The sequence below is a fragment of the Serinus canaria genome, chromosome Z (assembly GCF_022539315.1).
Source record: "Serinus canaria isolate serCan28SL12 chromosome Z, serCan2020, whole genome shotgun sequence".
Classification (NCBI taxonomy): Eukaryota; Metazoa; Chordata; class Aves; order Passeriformes; family Fringillidae; genus Serinus; species Serinus canaria.
This window is the reverse complement of record NC_066343.1, coordinates 23,930,274-23,954,084: the sequence shown is the minus strand read 5'-3', so window position 1 is coordinate 23,954,084 and position 23,811 is coordinate 23,930,274. Positions and strand designations below refer to the sequence as shown.

At 42.6% G+C, this 23,811-nt stretch overlaps 1 protein-coding gene across 2 annotated transcripts in view; it reads right to left on the bottom strand.

The window, feature by feature from the left end:
* The window catches only part of PALM2AKAP2 (PALM2 and AKAP2 fusion), a 267,097-nt gene extending 245,749 nt beyond the window's left edge, over positions 1 to 21,348 (bottom strand). Inside the window, exon 1 of one of the 2 annotated variants that reach the window (XM_050986883.1) lies at positions 21,024 to 21,348. In XM_050986883.1, the coding sequence (XP_050842840.1) occupies positions 21,024 to 21,068 (45 nt within the window). In that variant the 5' untranslated portion in view covers positions 21,069 to 21,348. The remainder of the gene's footprint in view (positions 1 to 21,023) is intronic. The other variant, XM_050986884.1, reaches the window with a different exon arrangement.
* Between the last annotated feature and the right edge of the window lie 2,463 nt (positions 21,349 to 23,811).

Sequence of the window (23,811 nt, the reverse complement as noted above, 5' to 3'; positions counted from 1 at the left end):
GCAGGGAGGGGAACACTGAGGACAGCAATGCTCACTTGAAATGTCAGATAACACCTCCCTAACACAGCCCTCTTTGACTTGAGTGATATGCTGCCCAACAAAGGAGTCTTAGCCTCTTTGACCATTGACGCTTCAGGTAAAATTCATACCTGAGCATTTCTGCTAACCACCTCCCTCCTTTTTATCTTGGATAAATCAAAATACACAATTTCTGCCTGTCTCTGTGCTGTGCCCTGTTACTATCAAATCCTGCAGACTGAAGATGGTACCATACTCTACGGGACAGCTTTAAAACACTGCCTGGTTGGAAGTTGTCTCAGTCTTTATATTTCACCATTCTGCATTACAGCAATGGTCAGAGGACTCTCAAAACCAGAAAACAAAACTGCCCAGTTACCTATAATTTCTTACAGACAGCACACTGTACTTTCCTAGAGGCCCCCTAAAAGCAATGAAACAAGGCTTGCAAGCTCAAAGAGCATGTAGACCTAAATTTGTTCTGGTTTTGGAAAGAAGAGATTTTTTATAGGACAGATGAAAACACAATGCATATTCTTACTACCTTCATCTCCCTTCCTGAATAAGCAGATGTCACATGGTATTGTCACAGATGCAAATTTGGAAAAGCTTCCTGTGCCAGCTATCTCAATATTCAAACAACATTTTGGTGACTGCATTTTGGTGGCTTTTCATGAGGAACAATCATGTTACACCAGGAAAGAGTAAATGCTTCCTGCATCACATGTGAAACGTAGTCACTACTCTGGGTTAGCTCTGCAGATACACAAAGCTATCTGATTTTTTGTAGACAGACATCAATTCTCCAGTTCTTCTCAATCATTTGCATGTTCCTGCAGTGCCCTGTGAAGAGTCTCACATGCAATGTAGCATCACAACAGCTATTTTCCAAGTCATAGTGTGAGCAAAATCATATTTTTTATGCTAAATAAATATTGTGAGAGAGAAAAGTGCATTTAACCTTTTATGATATGATAAATTGGAGCAGAGAGCAAAGGACAGATATATTAGCTTAACAGGACACTGCTAATTTTTATGATCAATCTTATTGTCACCATTTAGATGACGTGCAAGAGAAACAAATTTTTTATTTTGCATCCTAAAATTCTGACTTACTCTAAAGCAACAATTAAACTTAGGAGTAATATGTATTTCCATCTGCACTACAGGAATACCAAGAAGCCCCAGATAAGGAAACAAAACTCGAGATTCATTTATAGCAACTATCAGATTTCCACTTGAAAACATACAGCAATCTTTACTCATATGTAACCTCCATCATTCTGCAATTCAATTGCATTTTATCCTGTTACAGTTATTTTTTAAGATGTATTTTTAAGGTCACTATGAAAGGAGTCTTCAGTTAATTGTAGCTATGGGCTCACCATCTTAACTTTTCATCTGCTCTCAGTTTAGGTCTCAAAGGGTAAGTTTCTGATACTTAACTAAACTTCTTGCTTAAAGCAGATCAGATTCTCTGCAGATCTGCTAGTAAAAGTCTTAAACGTCACTGTGGCCTATGCACAGGAAAATATTAAAACCATTATGGCTAGCCCTGTTTTGCCAACTCTTGTGATTTTGTAACAAGTTTCACAATATTTCCTATTTTTCTTAAAACTTTAGCTATACAGTTATACCACTATGTGGGAATCTTAGCCTTCATACTTCAAAAGGAATTTAGGAATCTTTATGAATGCAAGGAAGAGGTGGAAGTATGATTGAAATGTGGAAAACAATTTAAAAAGTATTTAAAATGTTGCAATGGGTTTTTTATTATCTGTATTTTACAAGCCATATCTCCACTTCATTATGGAATCAGCATACAACCATATTCTTTCATGCAAACCAGTAAGACAGAACATCCCTCTTTTCCTGCACTGTGATCCTTTGGTTCACCTACGCAGTGGTAGTGTTATGACTGCACAGCTCCAGCTGGGCAACTTGGTGTGCATAACAGTGTCACACGCAGATAATTTCCGTGAGATGACACTTTATTTTCCAAATATCTTTGCCATCAGCTTAAGCTGATGTCAGTAACACATTGTCATCAGGAAACAAGGATGATAAGTTTAAAGCAATAGAGTTGCCAAGGAAGTGACTGAATGCAAATTAAATCTTAACTCTTGCTCAGATATACAAGATTTTATTTTTCAAATGTCCAGAGCATTTTTACAAGTCCTCTGCATCATTTTACAATCTAAAGGTGGAAAAAACAGTAGTTCCTACAAAGCTTTCCCTCCCCTCTCTTTTTCCCTATAACTTTAAGCAGTACTTATAAAACGGTGAGCTTGCCAAGAATTTCCTTCTGGAATAATTTCCTTTAAAGTGTGATGAGGAAGATTTATCTGGTAATTGCTATGGATGGTTCTTGGATCTTGTAGCTGATTCTTCAGAAACAGAGTAGTTTGAAGACACTGAATTACTGGGGGTAAAAAGTTTAATGGCAAGCAAGTACATAACCAATGTGTCTTATTTACCCTCTTCCAAAGGAAAACTAAGAGACAGAGCTCCAAACACTGGTAAGAGAAACAAGAAAGTTAAGTTTTGAGTTAAGGAAAGATTTAGGAGAAGAGCTGAATTTCTGTCTTGGCATTTGCACAGGCAGACATCAAAGAGGACAAGAAAATGAGAAGCTGGGATAGGGTGTAAGGATGGGTACATTTATAACTTTCCTTTCCTTTAGGTTTCTAAAACATTTTCTTATAGTGTGGAAACAGATGGAATCCACCCACCAGGAGTTTATGTAGACGTGTTCACTACATTTAGAGATATATTATGAAAATATAACCCATCCCATACAGAAATGTAAGGGAGTGGGGGCACAAGAGAGTCTGTATTTTCAAGGGTGCATCTTTAATTTAGACCCTTTCCTATTGTCTGCTGAACACTGAATTTGCAAATCTGGTAAAGAATTTGCATTCTGCAGAAAAACTTCAATTCAGGTTGATAATGGGTGAATAAAAGAAACATGACAAACAGTAAGGATGTTAAAAATGTCCAAGCACAGACATACAGGGGATGAAACAGGAGTTATACAAGCTCTTTACTTCTCTTATCAAGGGGAAGGAAAAAACTCCTCAAAGAACGCATGGCATTAACAATGGATTTTTCCATGATAAGGTATCTTTTGACCACTGTACATTGCTGCTGGGTGTTTTTTTATGCTGCATCAAGCTGGGTCTTGATTGCCATCCAAATATGACAAGGCTTGAACTATCAAGCAATACTTACAAAAGATGACTTTATTTGTCTCCATTACAGTCAGTTGCCATGCTACGGAACACCACTGGACTACTACAATGCTCAGTTCAAAGACATGACAATGTCAGAAGCAAAGAAGAAAAGCAGAAAAAATCTGATTAAGTCACTCTGATAATGAAAAAACACAAGCTCAGTCACATCTGCAAATAGTTAAATCTCTGGTGGTTGGTGATGAAATATCAAGTAGAGGACAAAGACTAAATCTCTCTGGATTCATTGAAAAGGAAGGAGGTTTAGAAATACTTTTCTAAACAAACTGTTAACAGCATGTCTTGGCCCCCATGGAGTATTCAGTGGGAGTGGCAGTAATACTTCTCTCTTCCATTTATAAGAAATTCTCTGTATCAGAAATAGATATAGGAAAAAAAATCTTTTCTGATGCAACATTTGCCAAGCAAAAGTCTGGCATAATGATCTTTTCTGCCGTCCTATGCTGAACAACTGGCATTCAGAGAAGATACAAATACTAATCAAATAGGATTTTTTTTACCTGTGCTTTATCTTTGCTTGTCGTGAGGGTGCATCCTTGTTGAGCAGCTAGCTGGCTGACAGTCCTGATAAATGTTGGTGCTTGAAAACGCTCTCTTCCTGCCATGAGGATTGCTAGGAAACTAGCGCCAACACTTTCACCTTTTTGGTTTTCCTCTCTGAATCTTAACAGCCTTAAAACCCTCAAAATTTCCCACCACCTGTCCAAGATCACAGCTTGAAAGTCAGAGGCAAAAATGATCCATTCCACTGCTAAGATTTTTGAAAATATATGCCACAGTTATGTCATTTGTAATGACTTTGACAGAACAGTTCTATACAGCTGAAAATATTTCTGCCTCTGCTTCTCCTTCCTAAAGTCATTTTTTACTCATGGCTTAAATGATTTTTTTCTTTCAATTTTTTTTTTTCTTGTCATGGGGCAGTACCTTTGAATCTGTCAGCAGAAAAAGAGAGAAATCAGGTTAGATCCACAGCTGTTGTTGCTGCAGAGATGGAAACGCAAGTTTCCTAGGTCATGCTACACTGAGAGGGGATGTTCTTGCTTTGCTTCCCTAGAAATAAAGAAACATGGTATTCAGAGAATTACAGAAATGGTTTGGGTTGGAAGGGACCTTTTAAATGATGTAGTTCCAACCGCTCTGCCAAGTGCAAGGACATCTTTCACTATACCAGGCTGCTCACCCAACTTGGCCTTGAACACTCCAGGAATGGTGTATCCACCATTTCTTGGGGCAACCTGTGTGGGTGTGTCACCACCAACACAGTAAAGAATCTATTCCTCATATCTAACCTAAACCTACCCTCTTTCACTTTAAAGCTAAACTTTTGTTCTAGCACAACATACCTTGGTAAAAACTCCCTCCCCATCTCTCTTCCCCCCTTAGCTACTGCAAGGTGCTATAAAGACTCCCTGTATCCTTCCCTTCTCCAGGCTGAACACCCCCAGTTCTCCCAACCTATCTTCATGGGAGATGTGCTTCAGTCTCCCATTCCTCTTCATGGCCTCCCCTGGACTTGATCTAACAATTTCACGTCTTTCTTATGCTGGGGGCCCCAGGGCTTGACACAGCACTCCAGATGGCTCTCACTGGAGAGGAGCAGAGGCAGAATCCCCTCCCTCACCTTTCTGGCCTCGCTGCTTTGGATGCAGCCCAGGACACTTTGGCTTTCTGGGCTCTGAGTGCACATTGACAGGTCATGTCAAGCCTCTGATCCACCAGCACCCCTAAGTCCTTCTCCAAGAAACTGCTCTCAACCTATCCTTTGCCAAGCCTGTACTTGTACTTGGGACTGCTCCAACACATGTGTAGATCACAGCCAATGCTGTAATACATATCTTATGAGGACTTAGCAGCTTCCTAACTCTATCCCTTATTGCAGAGATACTAACAAAACCTGCTCCTATGCCCACCAAATTAGACTAGGCAAACAATTATAGTGATCATGAACATCAACCAGAGGGAGAAAAGCCACATCAGCAGGCTGGATTGAGGTTTCCTCTTCACACCAGGTGTCTCCGTACTGGAGTCACCAGGCAGACATTTAATGCAAATTTTGGTCCTCAGACAACTCTGAAGATTGGTATGGCTGCTTGCATGCATGGTAGGAGTAAGGAAGAAAACTGATGGGTTAATTGGTTACACATGCTGTAGTCACGGAACATACATGACATGGCCAAAGGAACAGCAGTGCAGCACATGCAGGTAGATTTCAGTCCACTGATGCCAGCTAATCAAATGCATGAAAACTCTATGGAAACAGCTCTGCTGAAGGCCTTGCTGGCCTATGGAGGTGGTGCAGATCTTGGTCATTAAAGGATTAGAGGATTCTGCAGACAAGTGTCTGTGCCCACACAGGATCTTTCAGCACCCTAAACAGAAGCAGGTCAGTGGACTGTGTCTTTCAGTGTAGGGTGGGAACCTTTGACCACAGCAGTTAACATGGATATGGGCAGTAGGGTTCAGTGTGGAGCCTGCCACTGGATAAGTGAAAAGAGGTTCAGCTTCCTGAATATCTTGGGTAAATGATTTCACTTTTTTGTGCTCATTTCTCATCTTCCCTGCTCTGTGCTCTGTTGGAAGCTGACACTGGGCACATGTTTGCTGTTTTGCGGGCATGACGGGGTATAGACCTCAGCTGTAGACCAGACTGCTCTAATGCCAGTAATGAACAATAGAGATTCATCTTCTCCACTGCCAAAGCAGAAAGAAAATTATTCTGAAACTCTTCAGGAGGTGTTTAAAGGCATTTTGTTTGCCTCCTTTGCAGCATCAAGCTTCATCAGCTGTTGGAGACCGATATAAAGGTCTGGGAAGCACTTGTGCCTGAAGTTCCATCTTCAAAGCACCATTCAGACTTGATGTAGATAGTTTTCGCACTGCTCCTGGGCCACAGTAGGCATCACAACACACATTTTGTAGGGAAGGATGGGGCCACAAATTCTAGTGGCATGAGAAAACCTGTAACTGTGACAAACCAAAACTATGTCGTTTTTTTTTTTCAGCAATGCTGCTGCCTCCAATGGCGTGCCTTTTATTCCTTACTAGTTAGCAAATTTAGTTTCTCTCCTTCCTTTTATCTGAAGAAGGAGAAGCTGAAACAAATAAATATTGTTTTAAAAGTAAAGAGCAAGGATGCAATCAATGTTGAAAGGGTAAGCAAGAGTAAGTTTTTCCTATCACTGTGTGCTGTTGCTCAATTTGCCACTTGTGAAACTGTCAGAATGAAGATTTACTTTGGATTTCTAGCAGATGCGAAAGTCAGACACACTAAAGTTTCACAGTGTCTTTCAGATCAATACAACGGTATTCTGAATAGATGAAGCATTACATAACAACTTACCTTCTGAAAAATGCAGGCTTTGAAAAGTCTCAGGCTGAGTAAAGAGTTACTGGATACTTTCGACAATATTACTCTTACTCATATGTCAGGGAAAAAAGTGGGTAAATATCTAGTCCTTGGCAGTACAAAAGGAAAAAAAAATAAAGTAATAACTCAGGTTTGTGATGGTGGTTGGTTGGAAAAAGATGCCTGAGTAAGGACACTAAGGAGAATAATAAATGACTGTATTGCCTCCTTTCTGAAACAAAAGTTTAGACTTCATGCTGAGTTTACTGAGTTTACTCTTTGGCACATATTTTTGCGTCAGATGGAGAGCTAATGGGTGCCATAAACCACAGTAAAGTGCAGAGCCAGATGTGCTCATCCTAACTGCTCTCCGCTTCCCTCAACTACTGATCTTGGAGCAAGCTACCAGCTTGTTTCCATTACCCTTGATATCTGTTGTACATCCATTCCAGTAATCTGATTTCTTACTATGAGGACATGTTTTGGATACCTAGCAGACCTAAAAGCCAGATGTGCATCTTTGTACAGGTGTAGGTACTTCAGTGTATGACTTAGGTTTGCTGTAAATGATGGTAATTATTTTTTGATGTCTTTTAGCCACGGAAAATATTTCTAACATTTTGTAGATGAGATACTGTACATTAACTTTTGAAAGACAATACAATTTCAAACCTGAATGCCACTTACAGAGTGACTTTTTGGAAAGCGATGCTCTTCACTTCAGTAAAAAACCCCCAACTCTTGGACCAGCCAAAACCAATGTTGCTATTTCTTAGGTACCCAAAAGTACATTTTGTTTAGTTTGTTAAAGTGAGAAGAACTGGTTTGTAAAGATGAGTGGAATTTAAAAGTCATATGCCAATGTGATAGTTGTAACCCTGTAAAACTCAGGAGGTAATTACTGCAACACGGAAGGAAGCTGTCACCAGCTTTGCCACCTTCACTCTCTATTAAGTGCTGAATATCTGCAATTCTGGTTTGCACCTGGAAACATGTAATGCTTCAGCAATATATTCATATGCAAACCCATTACTTACTGTTCATGGTTTAAGTGGGGCTTTATCAAGATAAAAAATTCTGCTAAAAAATGGTGTTGGGATTTAGGAATTCTCCTTTGTTTTTCGGTTTTGGTTTGGTTTGGGTTTGTTTTTTTGGTGGTTTTTTTTTTTTTTTTTTGGGTTTTTTTGTTTTTTTTTTTTTTTTTCCTTTTTTTGGTCTCTCAGGGATTTTTTCCCCATGCGCGTTGCTAGGAGACAATAACAAAGTTGTCACAGCTCAGGAGAGGGGGTGCAGCTGGCTACTCTCTCTTTACCTGGGGTTTCATGGAGGACAGAGATACTGTGGAGATCTGGGAAAACAGATTTGGGTGCAAATCCCCTATCTCTCTAGTGCTGTCAGCATTCCCAGGGGAGAGGGCCTGAGGTTGCTGTGGGGAGAACACATCAGCACTGTGGGGTTCTGTCTTCTGCTGCTTCTCTTCTGCCGCGAGTGGAGCTCTGTTCTTGAGGGCAGCCGCTGCACTGGGACTTTATTAACACCCTACGTAACTAAAAAAAGGGGAAAAACCCGAGGCACATCTGCTCGGGTGCCTCAGGGGAAAAACCCCAGGCTCCCGAGCCCACGTTCCCCTGCCCTGCTCAGAGCCGGGACGCTGCCGCCTCGTCCCCGCCGCTTCTCTGCCACTGCTCCGAGTTTCTGTCACGCCGTAGCCCCCACTCCCTGCCTGCCCAGACGTCCTGTGCCTCCCGCTACGGCTGCAGAGTTTGAAACATCTCGTCCACCACCACGGGATTTTTGCTCATTCCTGCCATCCCAGCCTCGTGCTCCCGAGAGCCCCCTGGGGCCCCGGGATCGATGCCATCCCACCCCGGGGTTTGTGGAGCGAACCATCCCTTCCTCCCCCATCCCTTCCCGTCGGGGCCGAGCCGCCATCACCGCGCTCCCCGAGCCGGCCCCACAGCGCCCCCTGCTGGCGCGGGGGAGTCACCGCACCTGCCCCCCGCCGGGGGCAGCGCCCCTGCCGGCCGGGCCTGGAACTGCAGCAGGGGGAAAGCGCCGCGGCCAAGCGGGCCGGGCCGAGATCCGGGCTCTGTTTGGGGCCGGTGCCAGCGCTGGTGAGGTTTATTTGCTTTATTACACACACCAGTAATGAACTGCTGTTCCTGTTGTCATGTCTTTGCCTGAGAGCCTCTTAATTTCAATATCATAATAATTCAGAGGAAAGGGTGTTACATTCTCCATTCCAAGGGAGGCTCCTGCCTTCCTTAGCAAACACCTGTCTTTCAAACCAAGACAAATGGAGTGCAACATTAACAGCACATCAGCAGTGAAACTCTCTGATCAGTTTCTTAGCTATGATGTGAGCTGTCTTAAAATATAGGAATAGAGAAAGATAAATCTGTAAGGATGTTATAATCTGAGAAACTGTTGCTTTACCTTAATGCATGCTGCAAGGCTTTCTGCCCATATAGGTCAAAGGAATCTGCCTGAAATTGAGCTTTCTGGAGGCCTTTGACAATTTATTTGCCCTGCAGATTATGCACTATTTGTTTTCCAGCCCACAAGCAGGTCCTAAAGACTGGCTCCAAAGTTTCAGTGCAAAATTTTGCATTGTTTTGTAAAAGCAACTCAAAGCCAATTTGGGTTAGACAAAAAGAAAAACAATGAAATTCAATCACTGTATTGATACTTTATTTCTATTTGCACAAGCTGAAGGGTAGGGCTCTCATCCCCTTTGATTTTAGGCTATAGCATTAAGGGAATTTCAGCTTGCTGAGCCTTCAGTTTAACACCTTCCAGGATTAAAAAAGGAACCACAAACATGGTTTCACTGAAACTGAAAATATCTCTTTTAATTTTTTTTTCTCTACCCCCTGCCTGAACAGATAAAAGAGATGGAACTAAATTTACTCTATTTTTTTTCTTTATCCCAGACCCTCCTGTCTCCTGCTCCCATTTGTAGCATTTCTCACAAGAGGAAAAACTGTTGAAAAAGATTGTGCTGAAAAAGCAGTCCTTGCAAAGCACGGTTAAAGCATGGGAAGCTTATTCCAGCAAAGGTTTATCTGCACTCTTGGTAACATAAAAGGGAAGAAGTCAAGAGCAGTGGGTAAGTATTATGAGAACCAAGCTGTCAAAACTGGCTTTTTCCTGTGGGTGAACATGAATACATGGAGTTTAAAATCCAGGTTTGTTTGTTTTTTTTTTTTTTCCATAAAAAGCTGAACTTGGGATAGTTGAGTTTAGGCACTTTCTAACTGTGCCTCTGTACTGCTGATACGAGCATTTGGCAAACGGCAAAGCATGCAACTCTCAAGGTTAGACAAATAGTGAAGCTGAGTTTCTGTATTCATCCTCATCCTTATACTTCCTCCTGGAAAGTCTAATTTATAGGTCTGATTTGGCACAGATCTGGAATTTTTTGTAATGACAGTGTTAGAAATGGTGTGAATATTTATGGGGATACTATGGGTTTCTTCCTGCTCGCCACTGAAACTAGCAGCAGAATTCCTGTAAACTTGACTGGAAGCAGAATAGGGTCCTGCTGAAGAGAACAGGGACTGGTGGCTCTCCTACAGGAAGAAAGGTAATTTTATGTCCCCAAACATGATCAGGTTACCCAACATATCTGAATTCCAGGGCCTGATTACTCACACACTTACCCTATTCAAAATGCAGAGTAAACCAACCCAGCTTCAGATTTCTGCTACTGCAGTTGGGTTAAGTTTCTCTTCTAGGTCTGCAAGCATCCAGATGTCAGCTGCCAAATCTCTGGGAAGGAGTGTGCTTGGCATTGTAAAGAAATTGACTGGCTGCAGAAGAACCCTTTATATGCAGTCTAGTTATCACTGGTAGACTGAGAAACATCTGAGAACAGGCAAAGATACTGGTGATCCACCCTAGAAGGAATACAGGAGGTTTTTCTACCCTTACACAAGATCAGCTAAACATTGGTATTTTCTTCACCAGGCCAGACAACTCTGTCTTGCCTCAGCAGTGATTTTCTTCCACTTCTGATCATTCCTGACTCTCTTGGACTCCCCTCCGTTGTGCCCATGGATTTCTTGGAGACTAACACCCAGCATAGGTCTGATCAAAACAGCATTCCACATGCCTAACAAACAGCATTCCAGAATATATACGAAGATTTTATGTTTGCATGCATGTCTGTCTGTCTGTCTGTCTATCTATCTATCTATCTATCTATCTATCTATCTATCTATCTATCTATCTATCTATCTATCTATCTATCTATCTATCTAATTTATCACCACACATATATATACATACACACATATACGCACTCAGAATGCCTTTTCCATGATAGACGAGACTGAGATGAGACTGCTCAGTAATGTTCACAGCATTATCCACTGTCACCCTTTCTTCAGAACTGCTATACAGCTGTTGGTAAGTACTAGGTGCTTGTATTGAAGACACCACGTGAAAAAGGCCAGTAATATGCCAGTATCATTTTAAACTCACTTTTTCACTTCAGTGAAACATGGATGAGCCTGGTAAAACCACTCTCCAATCCACACAGATAGTAACAGTATATAACCACCTTACCACCTTCCCACCAGTCATCTTTGACTTGCCCAGGGTCACGTTGCTACTGTTATTCACTTCACTGTAAACTGGATTTATTTTACCAATGAGCATGTGTTTTCACAGTAACAGAGACCAAAGACTATTTGTTTTCTTATATGTCCAGTCCAGAATGGTAGCTTGCCCTAAGTGTCATAGACCAAAATGTAGCAGAAATGGTAGCTGTAGATACTTGGACTACCAAAATACCACTGGTTTTTTCCTTAGATCTGTGTTTCAGGGCTGCTTTCATAGGCAGTGAGTTTGAGGCAGAGATAGAGGGGCCAAATCCAGAGGGGATTTTACCCCTGAAGTGCTCTGAGATTTGCAGCAGAGTTGTAAAATTCAAGTCATATCAGCTTTCTCCAATTCAGCAGGATTTTTCCGTCTGTTCCTTCTCAGAAGTGGAATAATCTTTGAACACCCCTTGCTTTCACAATTATGAATAATTGTATTATATTAAAATCCAAGGGGGAAAAAAAAGTAAAGAGTTGCCTGTGTTGTAAGCTTTATGGATTCTGGAACAACTCCTCTGGAACACTCTGGAACACTGTGAATTACAGACAAAGTCACAGAGGAGGAGGTCTGTGACACATTAGTCTCACCAAAATCTTGCATCAGCATTACAAGCAATGTCATACATGGTAAGGAAAAGAATACTCATAAACCACTTCATTTCTATTATTTTTCCTCAAGAAACCAGGAAGTTGGCAATCTGATAATACTCTAAAGCTAAAGCATGAAAAGTGTGAACAGGTCTCTGTTTCACAGGTGAGTTTTAGGCATCCTATATGGTCTATATCCTATAGTCTATATTGTATTTCAGTCTAAATCTTGTAAATTTTGAAACTTCCACCAATAACAACGGTAAATTCAGCAGAAAGAACTGGTACCTCTCAGTGTTTTACTGATTCAGGGACACAGTTCTTCAAAGTGTTACATTAAGCTGTTCTTGATTTTATTTTTTTAAAAGCTAGAGGTTCTTTTCCTGTCTGATTAGAAGTTACTTCCTAAACCAGAACAAACTGCTAAGATCTTGGTGATGCTGGGATGAGTACATTCCTAATAAAGCAGGTATCCCTACCACAAGGAGCAGTCTTCAATGCAGCTTTCAATGCTGAATCAAGCTTCTGCTGGAGCCTATTTCTCTGACATGCAGCAAGTGCTTGCATATGCTCATATTTATTAAGAGCAAATACATGACTAACTTTCTAGCCTTACTTTCTATTTCAATGTAGTCAAGGATTCAAAAGAGATGAGTGATTAACTCTCAAATACTATCTGCACAGAGCTGCTAGAACTGGCCAACACATTCAAGATAGCAACTTTGTACCAATGCCAGCATATGAGACAATCCAGTCCCCTGTGCTGCACTTGTCGTAAATTTAGTGACACCTTGGATACCAAGTGCTTGCTTTATGTTCCAAATGGGAGACAGCTGGATGACTAGAGATCCTAAAAAATCCCGTCGTTGTCAGCAGGAGCTCTTCCAAGGACTTGGCACGTGGTGGAGAGTAGAGCTGCTCCAGGAGAGGTTAACAAGAAGGGGTTGTGTCCGTGCTTGTATACTCTTTCCCTCTGGGAAAGGCCATTCATTCCACAGTGGTACTCATCTGGTTAATTAATGGCCAGGCGCTCGCACCCGCTCCGAGCCGCCTCAGCCCCGCGCTCGGTCCTGCTGCTGCCGTGCCGTGCCGTGCCGTGCCGAGCCCGCACCTGGGCGACTGGAGCCAGCGTCACGGGCTGCTCGGCGCTGCCTGCTCCAGCAATAAATTACACGGCAACCTGGTTTCTAATTTCTGTCTGCAATATTCAGCCTCTTAAAAGGGTCTCCTCAGCCATCACTTGCCCAGGTTAGTTCCCTCTACTGCGGTGCGGGGCTGCTTGCAACTCTGCGTGGCATCGGAACATGGCTGAAGCAGAGGAGCTGACAATGACATAGCCCCAGAAAACTGGAAAGCACCTTTTATATAGTCCTCTGCTGGTAAAATGAGGGCCTTCTTTCAAGGTTTGCGATTTGTTTGAAATATCTGAACACATCTCTGCTGTCCAAAATCTCCAGCTGATTGCCAGTGACTGCTGTTATTAGGAACTGCAGAGGGTCTGAGCCCCACCCTGCTGTTGTCTCTGGATCCTGACAAATTATGCTGGCAGCTCAAATTAAAACAGTCTGAGCACTGCCTAAACCAACAACCTGAGCAGTATTCTGTCTGGAAGGGGCAGCAACTCATAGATGAGGGCAGGTCTGTCTCCTTCCAAAAGGAGCTCTCTGAACTGCACTGGTTGCTGGCCTTTTTTTGTACACAGAGAGTATTTGTTTTTACTGGCAAAGAGGAAGAAAGCTTTACACGCCTCCAGCATCTAACCTCACTGGAAGTCAGCTAAGTAACAAAAAGCATCTGTGTTTCAAGAACTACACAGGTCTGGTGAGCAATTGCCAATAGGCCATACCCATTTCACTGCCATCTGACTTGTTGGGTGATGTTAACCCTTGCAACCACATGGCTTTTCCTGATCAGAATTTGCAACAGACAATGCTTTTCCACTCGAGGAAATTAGGGCCAAAAGCAGGTGTAGCATCCCTTTGGCTCTGAGTCCTGCTTCTGAAAGGCATCCTCAGTACAACCAGTGCCTCAGCACACTCAGGCTCAACACATGCTCCTGTGCCATTTGAGAGAGGGCAAGGTAATAATTAATAATTTACTAGAGGTGCATAGTACAATACTTTACCAAATACACTTGGCAGGTGAACCACCTTGCTGGTGACTGCTTTGCAAGAAGAATACACTTTATTCTGTGCAAGAATAAAACAGTGATTGTGAAGCAGGTAACAGTATTTGTGAAGCAGTTAGATAGATACAAGGAGTGATTCCTGAAAAGAGCAGGACTGCTCAAGGAGAGGCTGAATATCAGTGTGGAACCCCTTTCATGCCTACCCCACCTTTAACCTAGCTATGCGGCAATCCATTACTTTAAGCATGGCATGTAAATCCCACAGTCTGACCTCAGACTAATACCATGGTATAGGAAATCGCTCTTTAAAGTTACACTCCAGGCTAGAGCTGTTCAATAGTTTCCAAAAATGCAGATCTTTCACAATTTTTTTATTTAACTAGAGACTTCAAAAGAACAACAACAAAAATCACAAAACCTTTTCACCCATTTTCAGCTTATTTTTAAAAATATAATTTGAAAGGTATAAAGTAAAATCCAGTATCTCAGGCTTCTTGTCTGTGCTCAAGAGATGTTGGTGATGTGTTAAGGGCTAGGAATGTGCTGTGGAAAGAATTCTAAATTTAAACAGTTGAGTTTGGGTAAGTCTGGAAACTGTCTAGAAATTTCTGTTTCAGTTTCTCTAATTTTTTACCTAGTTTTCACAGATACTTTGACAGAAATATTTTTCTTCATATTTTTGCTTCTCTTGCTGTCATCTAAACATTCCTAAAGCAAAAATACAGATAAACTTGAGAAGGTAATTTTAGTTTTCTGGTATTTTAGGCATTTTTGCTTCATTTTTCTCTTAGTATGGGCAAAGACTCTTAACATTTCATACATGACCTCCAAGTGCTTTATATGTTCCAGAAGTAAAGGCAAGATTCAACTTTTGCTTGCATGTATTTCTCTGCGTAAGGTCTGCCATGAAGCTGACTCATGCCATTGCTGCAGTCCAGGGTAGGGCTGCATGCAGATCTGTGTGCAGGGAAACCTCTCTTCATCCTTTACAGCAATGCAAACGTAATTTCTCTCCTCTGGCTGATTTGCACTGAGGTCCACAGGAATCTCACAGATCTGTGTCATGCTCACAATACAGATCTAATTTAGATTTAATTTTATACTAACCCCTAGTTTACTCCCACTAAACTGACCCCTGGAAATATTTACAGCAGGATGCAGACTCAACTCTGCCAGGTCTTCCTCACTGGAGTACTCTGGAATTATGATAAGGTCTCACTAGCCCTCAAGTCTTTTAGCTCAGAATGTAAAAAAGAGGATAGCTACAGAAGGCTTTTTTCTGTTTTAGGTAATTGGATGTTGGGACCACTGAGGAATGAGATGACAGGTTGTGATTAATCAGAGCCATAAATATGATAAGTAAGCTATGATAAATATGATATGATAAATATGATGAGCAAATAAGATAATGAGGGGGAAATGGGAAAGGGAAAAATGGATTGAACTACATAGCAATATTCAAATAAGTTTGAATTCAAGTAAGTATTGCAACAGAGGCTTTCTTTAGTGTCAAAACTTCCAGATCTGGCTGCTCCAGGACTTTGAATTGTTTGAGTACACTGGATGGCTGCACTTCATCAGGACATCTAGGCCATGCTTCATAGGGCTTAAAGCAGAAGTAGGAGCATGGCAAACAGATAAAAAACTTCTCTGCCCGCCTCTAGTAATTTGCAGCTCAAAAATGGCTTCTAATGAGAAAGTCCTTTGTGGATTCCACTGTCATGAGCTTGCCTGGTTTCTTCTCAAGGCCAAGTGCACTCTTCAGCATTCACCACATCCTGGAGAATTCGGCTCTACAGCTTAACAACTCATTACAGGGAGAACATTTTTTGGTGTTTGTTTTGTCCACAACTGTTACCTTCCTTAGATACCTACTAATCCTTGTGCCAAATATGTAAGTAGTATTTACTTATCTTCTCTCTCCACAACACGCATTCCTTCTGCAGATTCTTCTCACTCACCTATTTTCCAAGGAGAAAAGTCACAGCTGACTTTTTTTTCCAAACCTTGCTGCATTTTTGTTTTTCCTTGCAGTCTTTAGTTCTGAAGACAACTGGATTAAGATATAATTGATCCCATGCTTAACTTAAAGGACAAAAGCATTACTTCCTAAATGAAGGCATTGGAAACTAAAGTATTAAGCCATCACAGCAATAGCAAGCTGTTGATTAAATCAATTTGCCGCATCTTTCTGGGTGATTCTCAATACCTAATTTCTCACATTGTAATTTTCATGACTATGATCTCTGGAAGGACTCACCTGTAAAATGATCCTGGATATGATGTACTAGTTATGGGTTTTCATTTTGTGGAGTAACAGCTACTGTGTTAATATTCTCAAACACCTGCTGAAAAATCAGTGCAGTGCTATATGTAAATGTGAACGCACATAGCTCCTGTTTGGGAGGACTCTAAAATCTCACCTGGTGTAGGTTTAACTGGTATGAAATTAATCTCCTGTGTGCCCTCTCCTTGTCCCTGTTGAGTTACCACCCACACTAGCTGTTGCTCCTTGTCAAAGGCAGTGTTGCTCGGACTGCAGAGCCCTCTTCTGTGGTGCTAGCCCCACACTACCTTAAGTCTGGATGCAGAAACCCATACCGGCCTCCCTTAATGCCAGCTGTACACAGGTGTGATATATTTCTTTAAATGGAAGATCCAGTTTACCAAATAATCCACCTTGCTTTCTTATGTAGTATATCCAGCTTCTCTGCCACTGCACACCAGCAATTTCCATTTACATCGAATTACAACTGGGGAATGCCGTCAAATCTTGAAAGGCTGCTTCTTGTAAGTTCTCCCCTGCCTTTGCTCTCAAGGAACAGCAGTCTCCCTCACAAATAGCACCTTTTTGAGACCTGTCAGAAAGCCAGTCCTTAATCCATGTAAGGCAGACCACACTGATACAGGAGGGGGCTATTTTTAAACACCACTGTCCTGCCATAGTAGGTCAGCCCCCTGATGGTATCTAAGTAACACTGGATTCAGCTCAACAAATTTATCATCTCATAGAAAAAGCAAGAAAGGTCTTTCTTGACAGGTGATATCTTTGGTGCAGCTAATTCAATGTCAGTGACACTTTTAACTGAGTTACTGCTTTTCTGAGCTGGGCACTTTTAAGTAAGGAACCATAATTGCTGTTGTTTTTGTCTGCTAAGGAATCAGTATAGCAGCTCCCCACTTGAATCTGTAGGCTGGACATCTCTTGCACCTGGAAACCCCCTCCAACTCCTGCACTGGTGGTTGCTTTAGTTGACAATTTTTCCTCAGTGCTGGCCCTCAGTGATTGTATTTAATTCATCTGATGCATGGATAACATATGTTCACTGTATCATATGTGCGTTCATATCCCAGGGGCACCAATCAATACACAAACCCCACTTCCCAGCTTTGTGATTGCTAGGTAAGGGACAGAAAATACCTAGGTTTTGTAAATGCTTGTCTATATTTAGGTCACTATCTTCTGGAATTCTCTACAGTCATAGAAGAGGGGCCCTATAGCAAATTTTGGGGCCACACATGTTATTTATCCAAAATAAGATAAATTAAGTCAGTTCACCTGTCCCCAGGCCACTGAGTCTGGGACTATTTACATTCCCACCTTCTGAGCAACTTGCAACCAGCATATTTTTAAAAGCCACAAAAACTCTTCCTTTTTCACCCAAAGTTTTAGCCACCAATCCCCGTCAGGAAACAAGCAGACACAAACACTGAAGTGCTCTATACAGGAACAAGCCCAGAGAGAAGATGGCTTCAGACCTCCACTTTTAACCTCTTGTGTGCCTGCTGAAGGGATCTTGCTAGGGTATTAGGAGTGGGCACCACTCAGCTCCTAATAGGGGAGCAGAGGGGTGCTGTGGTGATTCAGGCTCAGGCAGATGTTAAGAGCAGTGTGTCATAGCAGAAAAACTTTACCAGTACCTGTCTGTAGCACACATGACATCCAAGTTGGAAGATGTGATGTGACCTCCTCGAGTATGGATTGGAAAACCAATTGCTCCTAGTCATCATAGAACCTTTCCAGGATGCAGAGTGTTAAGGGCTAGTTTCTGTTTTCTCCCAAGCAAGGAGACCAAGCAAGGGTTCCCCTCTTTAGTAATTGTCTCACATCTTCCTACTTCTCAAACCGGATTTGCACAGTGCTCTGAGTCTTGCTATAGTCAGTGTGTGAATTTTAGGGACTTCAGAAAGATCTGAAAATTGCAGCTTAAGCTGTGTATGTTTCATTTCAATGAAATGAAAACATACACATTTGAAGACTTTCTGGTTTTAGAATCACAAATTTTAAAGATGTGTTTAGATATTTCTTGCCCTGATAAACCATGGCATCCAAGTACAGCTCAATCTTGCATGCATCCCTAACACCACTCTAAGACAAGAACAAAGTCTCCTATTCACAGTTCACAGATAAAATATGAGTGCACAGAAAGGCTACGTATTTGCTGCAGACAAAACAAGTGGCTAACTCACATTCACTGGGGTTTAGAATAATGTCCTAACAGTAGACTCCTTTTCCTCTTCCTATGACACTTTGCTCTGTGCCAGAGAAGCATATATTAAAACTATGATAAGTCAAGGTAACAAAGTATAAAATCAAATGCTTCAAAACCAGTCAGCTTTCTGGTATTAAAGTTCATATTTCTGGTTTTGGATTTGTTTTCTTTATGTATTCAGTGATGCACACTTAGAATTTACTCTGCAAATTTCCCAGCAAACTCATTTACCATGGTGATGGAAGCAAATGTACAGAGAAGTCTGTAGAGAACCCAGTGGTGACTGAATTTCTTTCTGTAAGTCTAGCATTCAACCAGTGTGATTGCAGAATGCTGGAGTAAGCTTCTGCTCATCTCAGAGACATACTGCAGCAGGTTCAAACAAATAAAGCACCAAGCTGAACTGAAATGCCATTTCTTTCTTCTTCTGAGAAAGGCCATACTGCATTTGAGAACTGACCTTATTTTAGCCAACCAGTGGCAGGCAGGAAAGGCCTAACTTGTGTCATGTCACTCATTCTGAGGGAGCAAAGCTAGAAATTAACTCCTCTGCATTCTGACAAACATCTGCAGCAGACCAAGCATAGGAGAAAAACCAACTAACAAGCTTATATGGAAAACCTGTTGCTCTTCAGAGTGCTAAGCAAACAAGTTGGTTCATGGATGCACACTAACGCTTAAAATAAGGCTGAATATTTTTTATGCTGAAGTAAAATTCTTTCAATCTAATTAACTGCATACATTGCTTACTATGTTTTATGAATTACCAGAAATAGAAACCAAAAAGGAAATATGTATAGAAAGACTGGCTGAGTCTAAAGGTCCAGACTCTCAAGGCCTTCTATTATACCAGCATAAACCTACTGTAAAAGCTGCAATACACCAGGTGATAATATTAAATCCATAATGGCCTCATTGATGTGAGATGCAGGGCACTAAGAAGCAGAGGACTTGATCTACTTTGGTGAAAGGTTTCAGGACATCATTTGGAAATGAGTGTTGTCTGGTATTCTGTTACATAGCAGTTGAAAGAAACAACAATAATGTAAACTTTTTTTTTCTTAATGTGGAGACATAAATGTTTCAGAGCTATGCACTGCAGCACAGCACAGAGCTATGCAGCTCTGCAGTACAGTTCTGCCATAAAGGTGTCCCAATCACCGGCCATGGTGAGGTTTGCCTCTGGGGGAACATTCCTGGTGTTTCCACTTGAGATATGGCAATGCCTATGTTGATAGAAAACTGAGAACCGGCTTAAAAATATGCATCTGCTTTCCGCTGCCTGAAAATTAAATGGTTATAGCTTCCCCTCTCCTCTAACAAATTATATCATTTGCTCTTTTACAGTTAATATTTTAGAGAGAAAAAACCCTAATTTATTTCTTTTAAATCTGGTTATTTTAAATTCCCATTGACCTATCAGCAGAGTAGTGGACTTAAGATGTCTTGGAACAGCAGCAGCAGCAGCAGCAGAAGCAGCAGAAGAAGCAGCAGCCATTCCTGTTACACTACAAAAGAAATCTGTAACCTGTGCCAGCCACAGAAAAATGTAGCATCTGTTGATCACAGAGGGAACTGGGGAAGAGAACTGAAATCCATGTGGGCTCTGCCATCTTCTGTTTCCCTTCAGACCTCCAGGTGTGCGGTCCCCGGCACGGGCCGTGCCATCCGTCTGGGACTGGCACAGCTGCATCAACATCTCAGCCGCGGGAAGAAGAGCTGGGTGTCACTTGAACAAGGGCAGGCTGTATGGGGCTGTCCGACTGGCAGTGCCCACAGAAACACAGGCCTTTTGACACGAAGCCTGTGACATGCTAGAAGATGAGCTGGCAGTTTCTGTATTCCAGGATGATGGTGGATCCTACACAGCCAGGCCCCCTTCCTCACCAGGTGTCACTACACACATTCCTCCAAGGTCTGCACCAGCTGAGCTCATGGCTCAATTCAAATACTCTACTCAATGTGAAAACAAAAGCTTTAACTAAAATGGGGCTCAATCCTGCCTATATTTTATTCCGGCGTGATGCAGCTCAGCAGGAAAATTTTCTGAAATCATGTACTCAGCTATGGAGCCGAGATGACAGTTTAGCTAGTAGATCAAACAATTACACAATTTTGACAATGCAGTGTCTGTGTTCGATTGTCTTAAAACTAGCAATATCACAATTATTTTCTGCACTAAAAGCCATCCTGCAGCAGATCATTTTGCTTGACTTCTTCATCAGCTAAGCAATACCTCCAACTGTGAAAAAATATATATTCAGCAGAGTACCGATTTTCTCCTGCAATCTCCTCTCCTCCCCATTTATTCCTTCTTTTCTTCTCTATCATCAATCTTTTAAGCATGCCACTGTGCATTCACATTTTTCTTTCTGCACGTGTCAGCTTAACGCTCTTCCTCAGAGCCCTCTTTCTCCGCCAAATCCCGCAAACCAGACTTTAACCACTCATTTCCCGAACAGGGAATTCCACACACAACTTCGCACAAGCCAGGCTCTCCGTGTGCTTCCCGGCCACTGTGCCCGAATCCCCCCTTCCCTCCAACAGCCCACGGCTAAGGACAAAAGAGCAAGTAAAAGGAAACTGACTTACTGCTATGGCTTGGAGCCTTTCCTTGTGCAACTCTGCTTCCGCCATCCTGGAGAGAAGGGCACGGGAGGAGAGAGAGGGAGACCGGTGGGTGGGAGGGAGAAACAAAAAGGCAAACAAAACCGAAACGGAGCGCACACTGCAGTCACCGGGGGGAAACTGGAGTAATTGGAAAGAAAGCCGAGCTTCTGTGTAGCAGTCAGCCACTTTTGGAGGCACTGCGGGCTGGCTCACGGTACGATCATTTTAGTCACTGGACCAGTGCCTGCCTGCCTGCGTGTCTCCCAGCTGTATTGCTAACTGCATTTCAGTGCTGCTTCTGTGTGCTGTCACACAAACCATGTAGGCACTCTCCAAGCAGCTGAGCAGAGGGATAGCTCGCATGGCTATAATTTTTTGCGTTGACGTCTCAGCTCATTTGCTCCTCCTATGGGGTGCTGGGTCACGACAGGAACTCGACATCAGCAGCGTGCACGGTAATACAAACCTGCCTGACTGCAGTAGAGGAGGCAAACAGCTGTGCCACAGCATGTCCTTAGCGAGCAGCACAGCGCGCAGGGAAGGACGGTGGTGGCACATGGCGCAGGGAGGGGAGCTGCGGCAGACAAGCAGGCGGTGGCTGCAGCCCCCGCTGAAGCAGGTTTGGATAAGGGAAAGGACAGGGCTGCCAGGAGGAGGGAGAGCGCGGACTCTGGGCGAATTGCACAGACAGTTGTGAGTGCAGTGGAAACATGGCACGCTGCAAAATGCTGCTGCAGGGCAGCCCTTAACAAAAGTGATGAAGAGCATCTGGATGGCGAGGGAGAAGTAAGGTGTTCACACATCCTGCATGCATTGCATGTATTGACATCAGACATTGAAAGTGATAAAGCTTGTGTACAAATAGTCTTACTGAGAAATGCAGTGTTATAAATACAGGAGAAGGAGGCAGGTGAGGAAGTGAGGGAACATCTGAGCCAGTATCACAAGGGTACCTGAGATTTCAAGCTTGGCTTCGGTTTTGCATGCAAACTCCTCACACATTTTTACTTTTTTGATTGTCTGCTTCCTTTTCTCAAAGACAGCAACGAAGACCCCCACTCCCTCCTGTCCTGTCCCGTGGAGTGTCACTGCGTGGTTGAGCATGGGGCTGCTCCAGTAGAGGGGTGTCTCTGAGCCAGTGCAGCCACCACACCAGATGGAGGGTGGTGGCTGACCATGACATCGTGGGGCTGTCCTGCCGTGAGCATCATATGCTGCAAAATGCACTTCTGCATGTCTCCTGCCATGCAGAAGTGCATTTTGCAGCATATAATTTTGATGTGATAACCTCTTGCTGCTAAGATGGGGAAACTCCATTATCTTGAAGGAAAGCAATCTGGAAGTCACCCTGTATCCCATGTGCCTGCCCTTTCAAAGGCCACCTAGCCTGGCATCTTATTTTTCCACATGCCAGTCTCCTTGGTCAGACATCCACCACCTCCATCCCAGGTCCAGGACATGCTACTTCCTGCAGGCTGTTTTACAAGGCATCTGCTTTGTCAAGTGTTTTCACTTCCTGGTCCCATTTTCTTACTGCTGCACAGTCTCCTTGTCTTGTGACAGCATGTCAAAGTGACTTCTTGCTTAGCTTTACCTCTCTGAAAGAGGTCCTGTGTTATCTGAAAAGTCATGGAACATTATATAATTCCAGTAGTCACTGTGGCCAAAAGGCAAAGTTTTATTGCCGTATCCCAAGTGAGGCAGTAAAAGTAAGTTGGTGATGGGGGGGATTCACAGCTAAGGAAAATTCAACAATTGTGGCTATATACTGGGATGCTCTTTCAGTCTTCCAGCTTTAAGTAATTCATTGAATAGCAGCTGCTCTCTAGCCTGTTTGATCTCTTTCTGTTGTTGTTGTTCTTCAAAAATCTCTCCTTTTTATTTTCCATTACCATGTAAACGTCCATGCATTGCTACTTGTATTACTACAGCTGGTTTTGAAATATCCCATCACACAGGATTCAGACATCTCTACTCCCACATGTGCTCTGAGAACATATATGGGCAACTGCTACTAAGGCTTGATAGCTATGCAATTAAATCCCTTCAATACCCTTCTCATGATGTGCTGTTAAGCCTTGCCCAGGGGAAGAATTCTGCTACAGGCTATATTCAGCAAAGACAAGGGTTATGCCCCAGTGCTTACTGGAGCTGGAATGGGCAGCCTATTCATGCAACAACCTGTAGTCACATTATGTGTTGCCAAAGTTGTGTGCAATATGCATCACTTCAGGTTGTCCTCTCTTTTATTTCCATATGACATCCACTCAGGAAGACATTTAAGCATATATTTAAGTGCATTCCAGACAGTCATATATAAAAATGGATGTGAGTGTCTCAATTATGGCACAGAGCTGAACAGCGTATCCTCCCCCCCACCTTGTTTATCCTCTCTCCACTTTAACTGCAATGGTTGTTGCCAGTAGAAGATAAGCAGGGTTCATCCCTAGTAAGTGCTGCAGCCTTCCTGGTCCCAGTGAAACATGCCGCAGGACTGTGTACCCCTCCAGTTTAATTTGCCAAGGAAACATGGATTGGCTCTGTTGACTCTGTGACTGTAAAGGAATGATAGAGGTTGCATCTGCAGCTGCAGCAGGGCAGTTTCTTGCTCTTGACGTGCAGTGAGGAAAGGCTGGAAGTCATGCAATAGTAAAAGCCACTAGTTTCTCTACATGTAGTTCTACATTTCTCTACACATAGCTTTCTCTCATACAGCTTGAAGCCTGTGATGCAATGAAGTTGAGATCCTTTACCAAGACATTTCACAGAG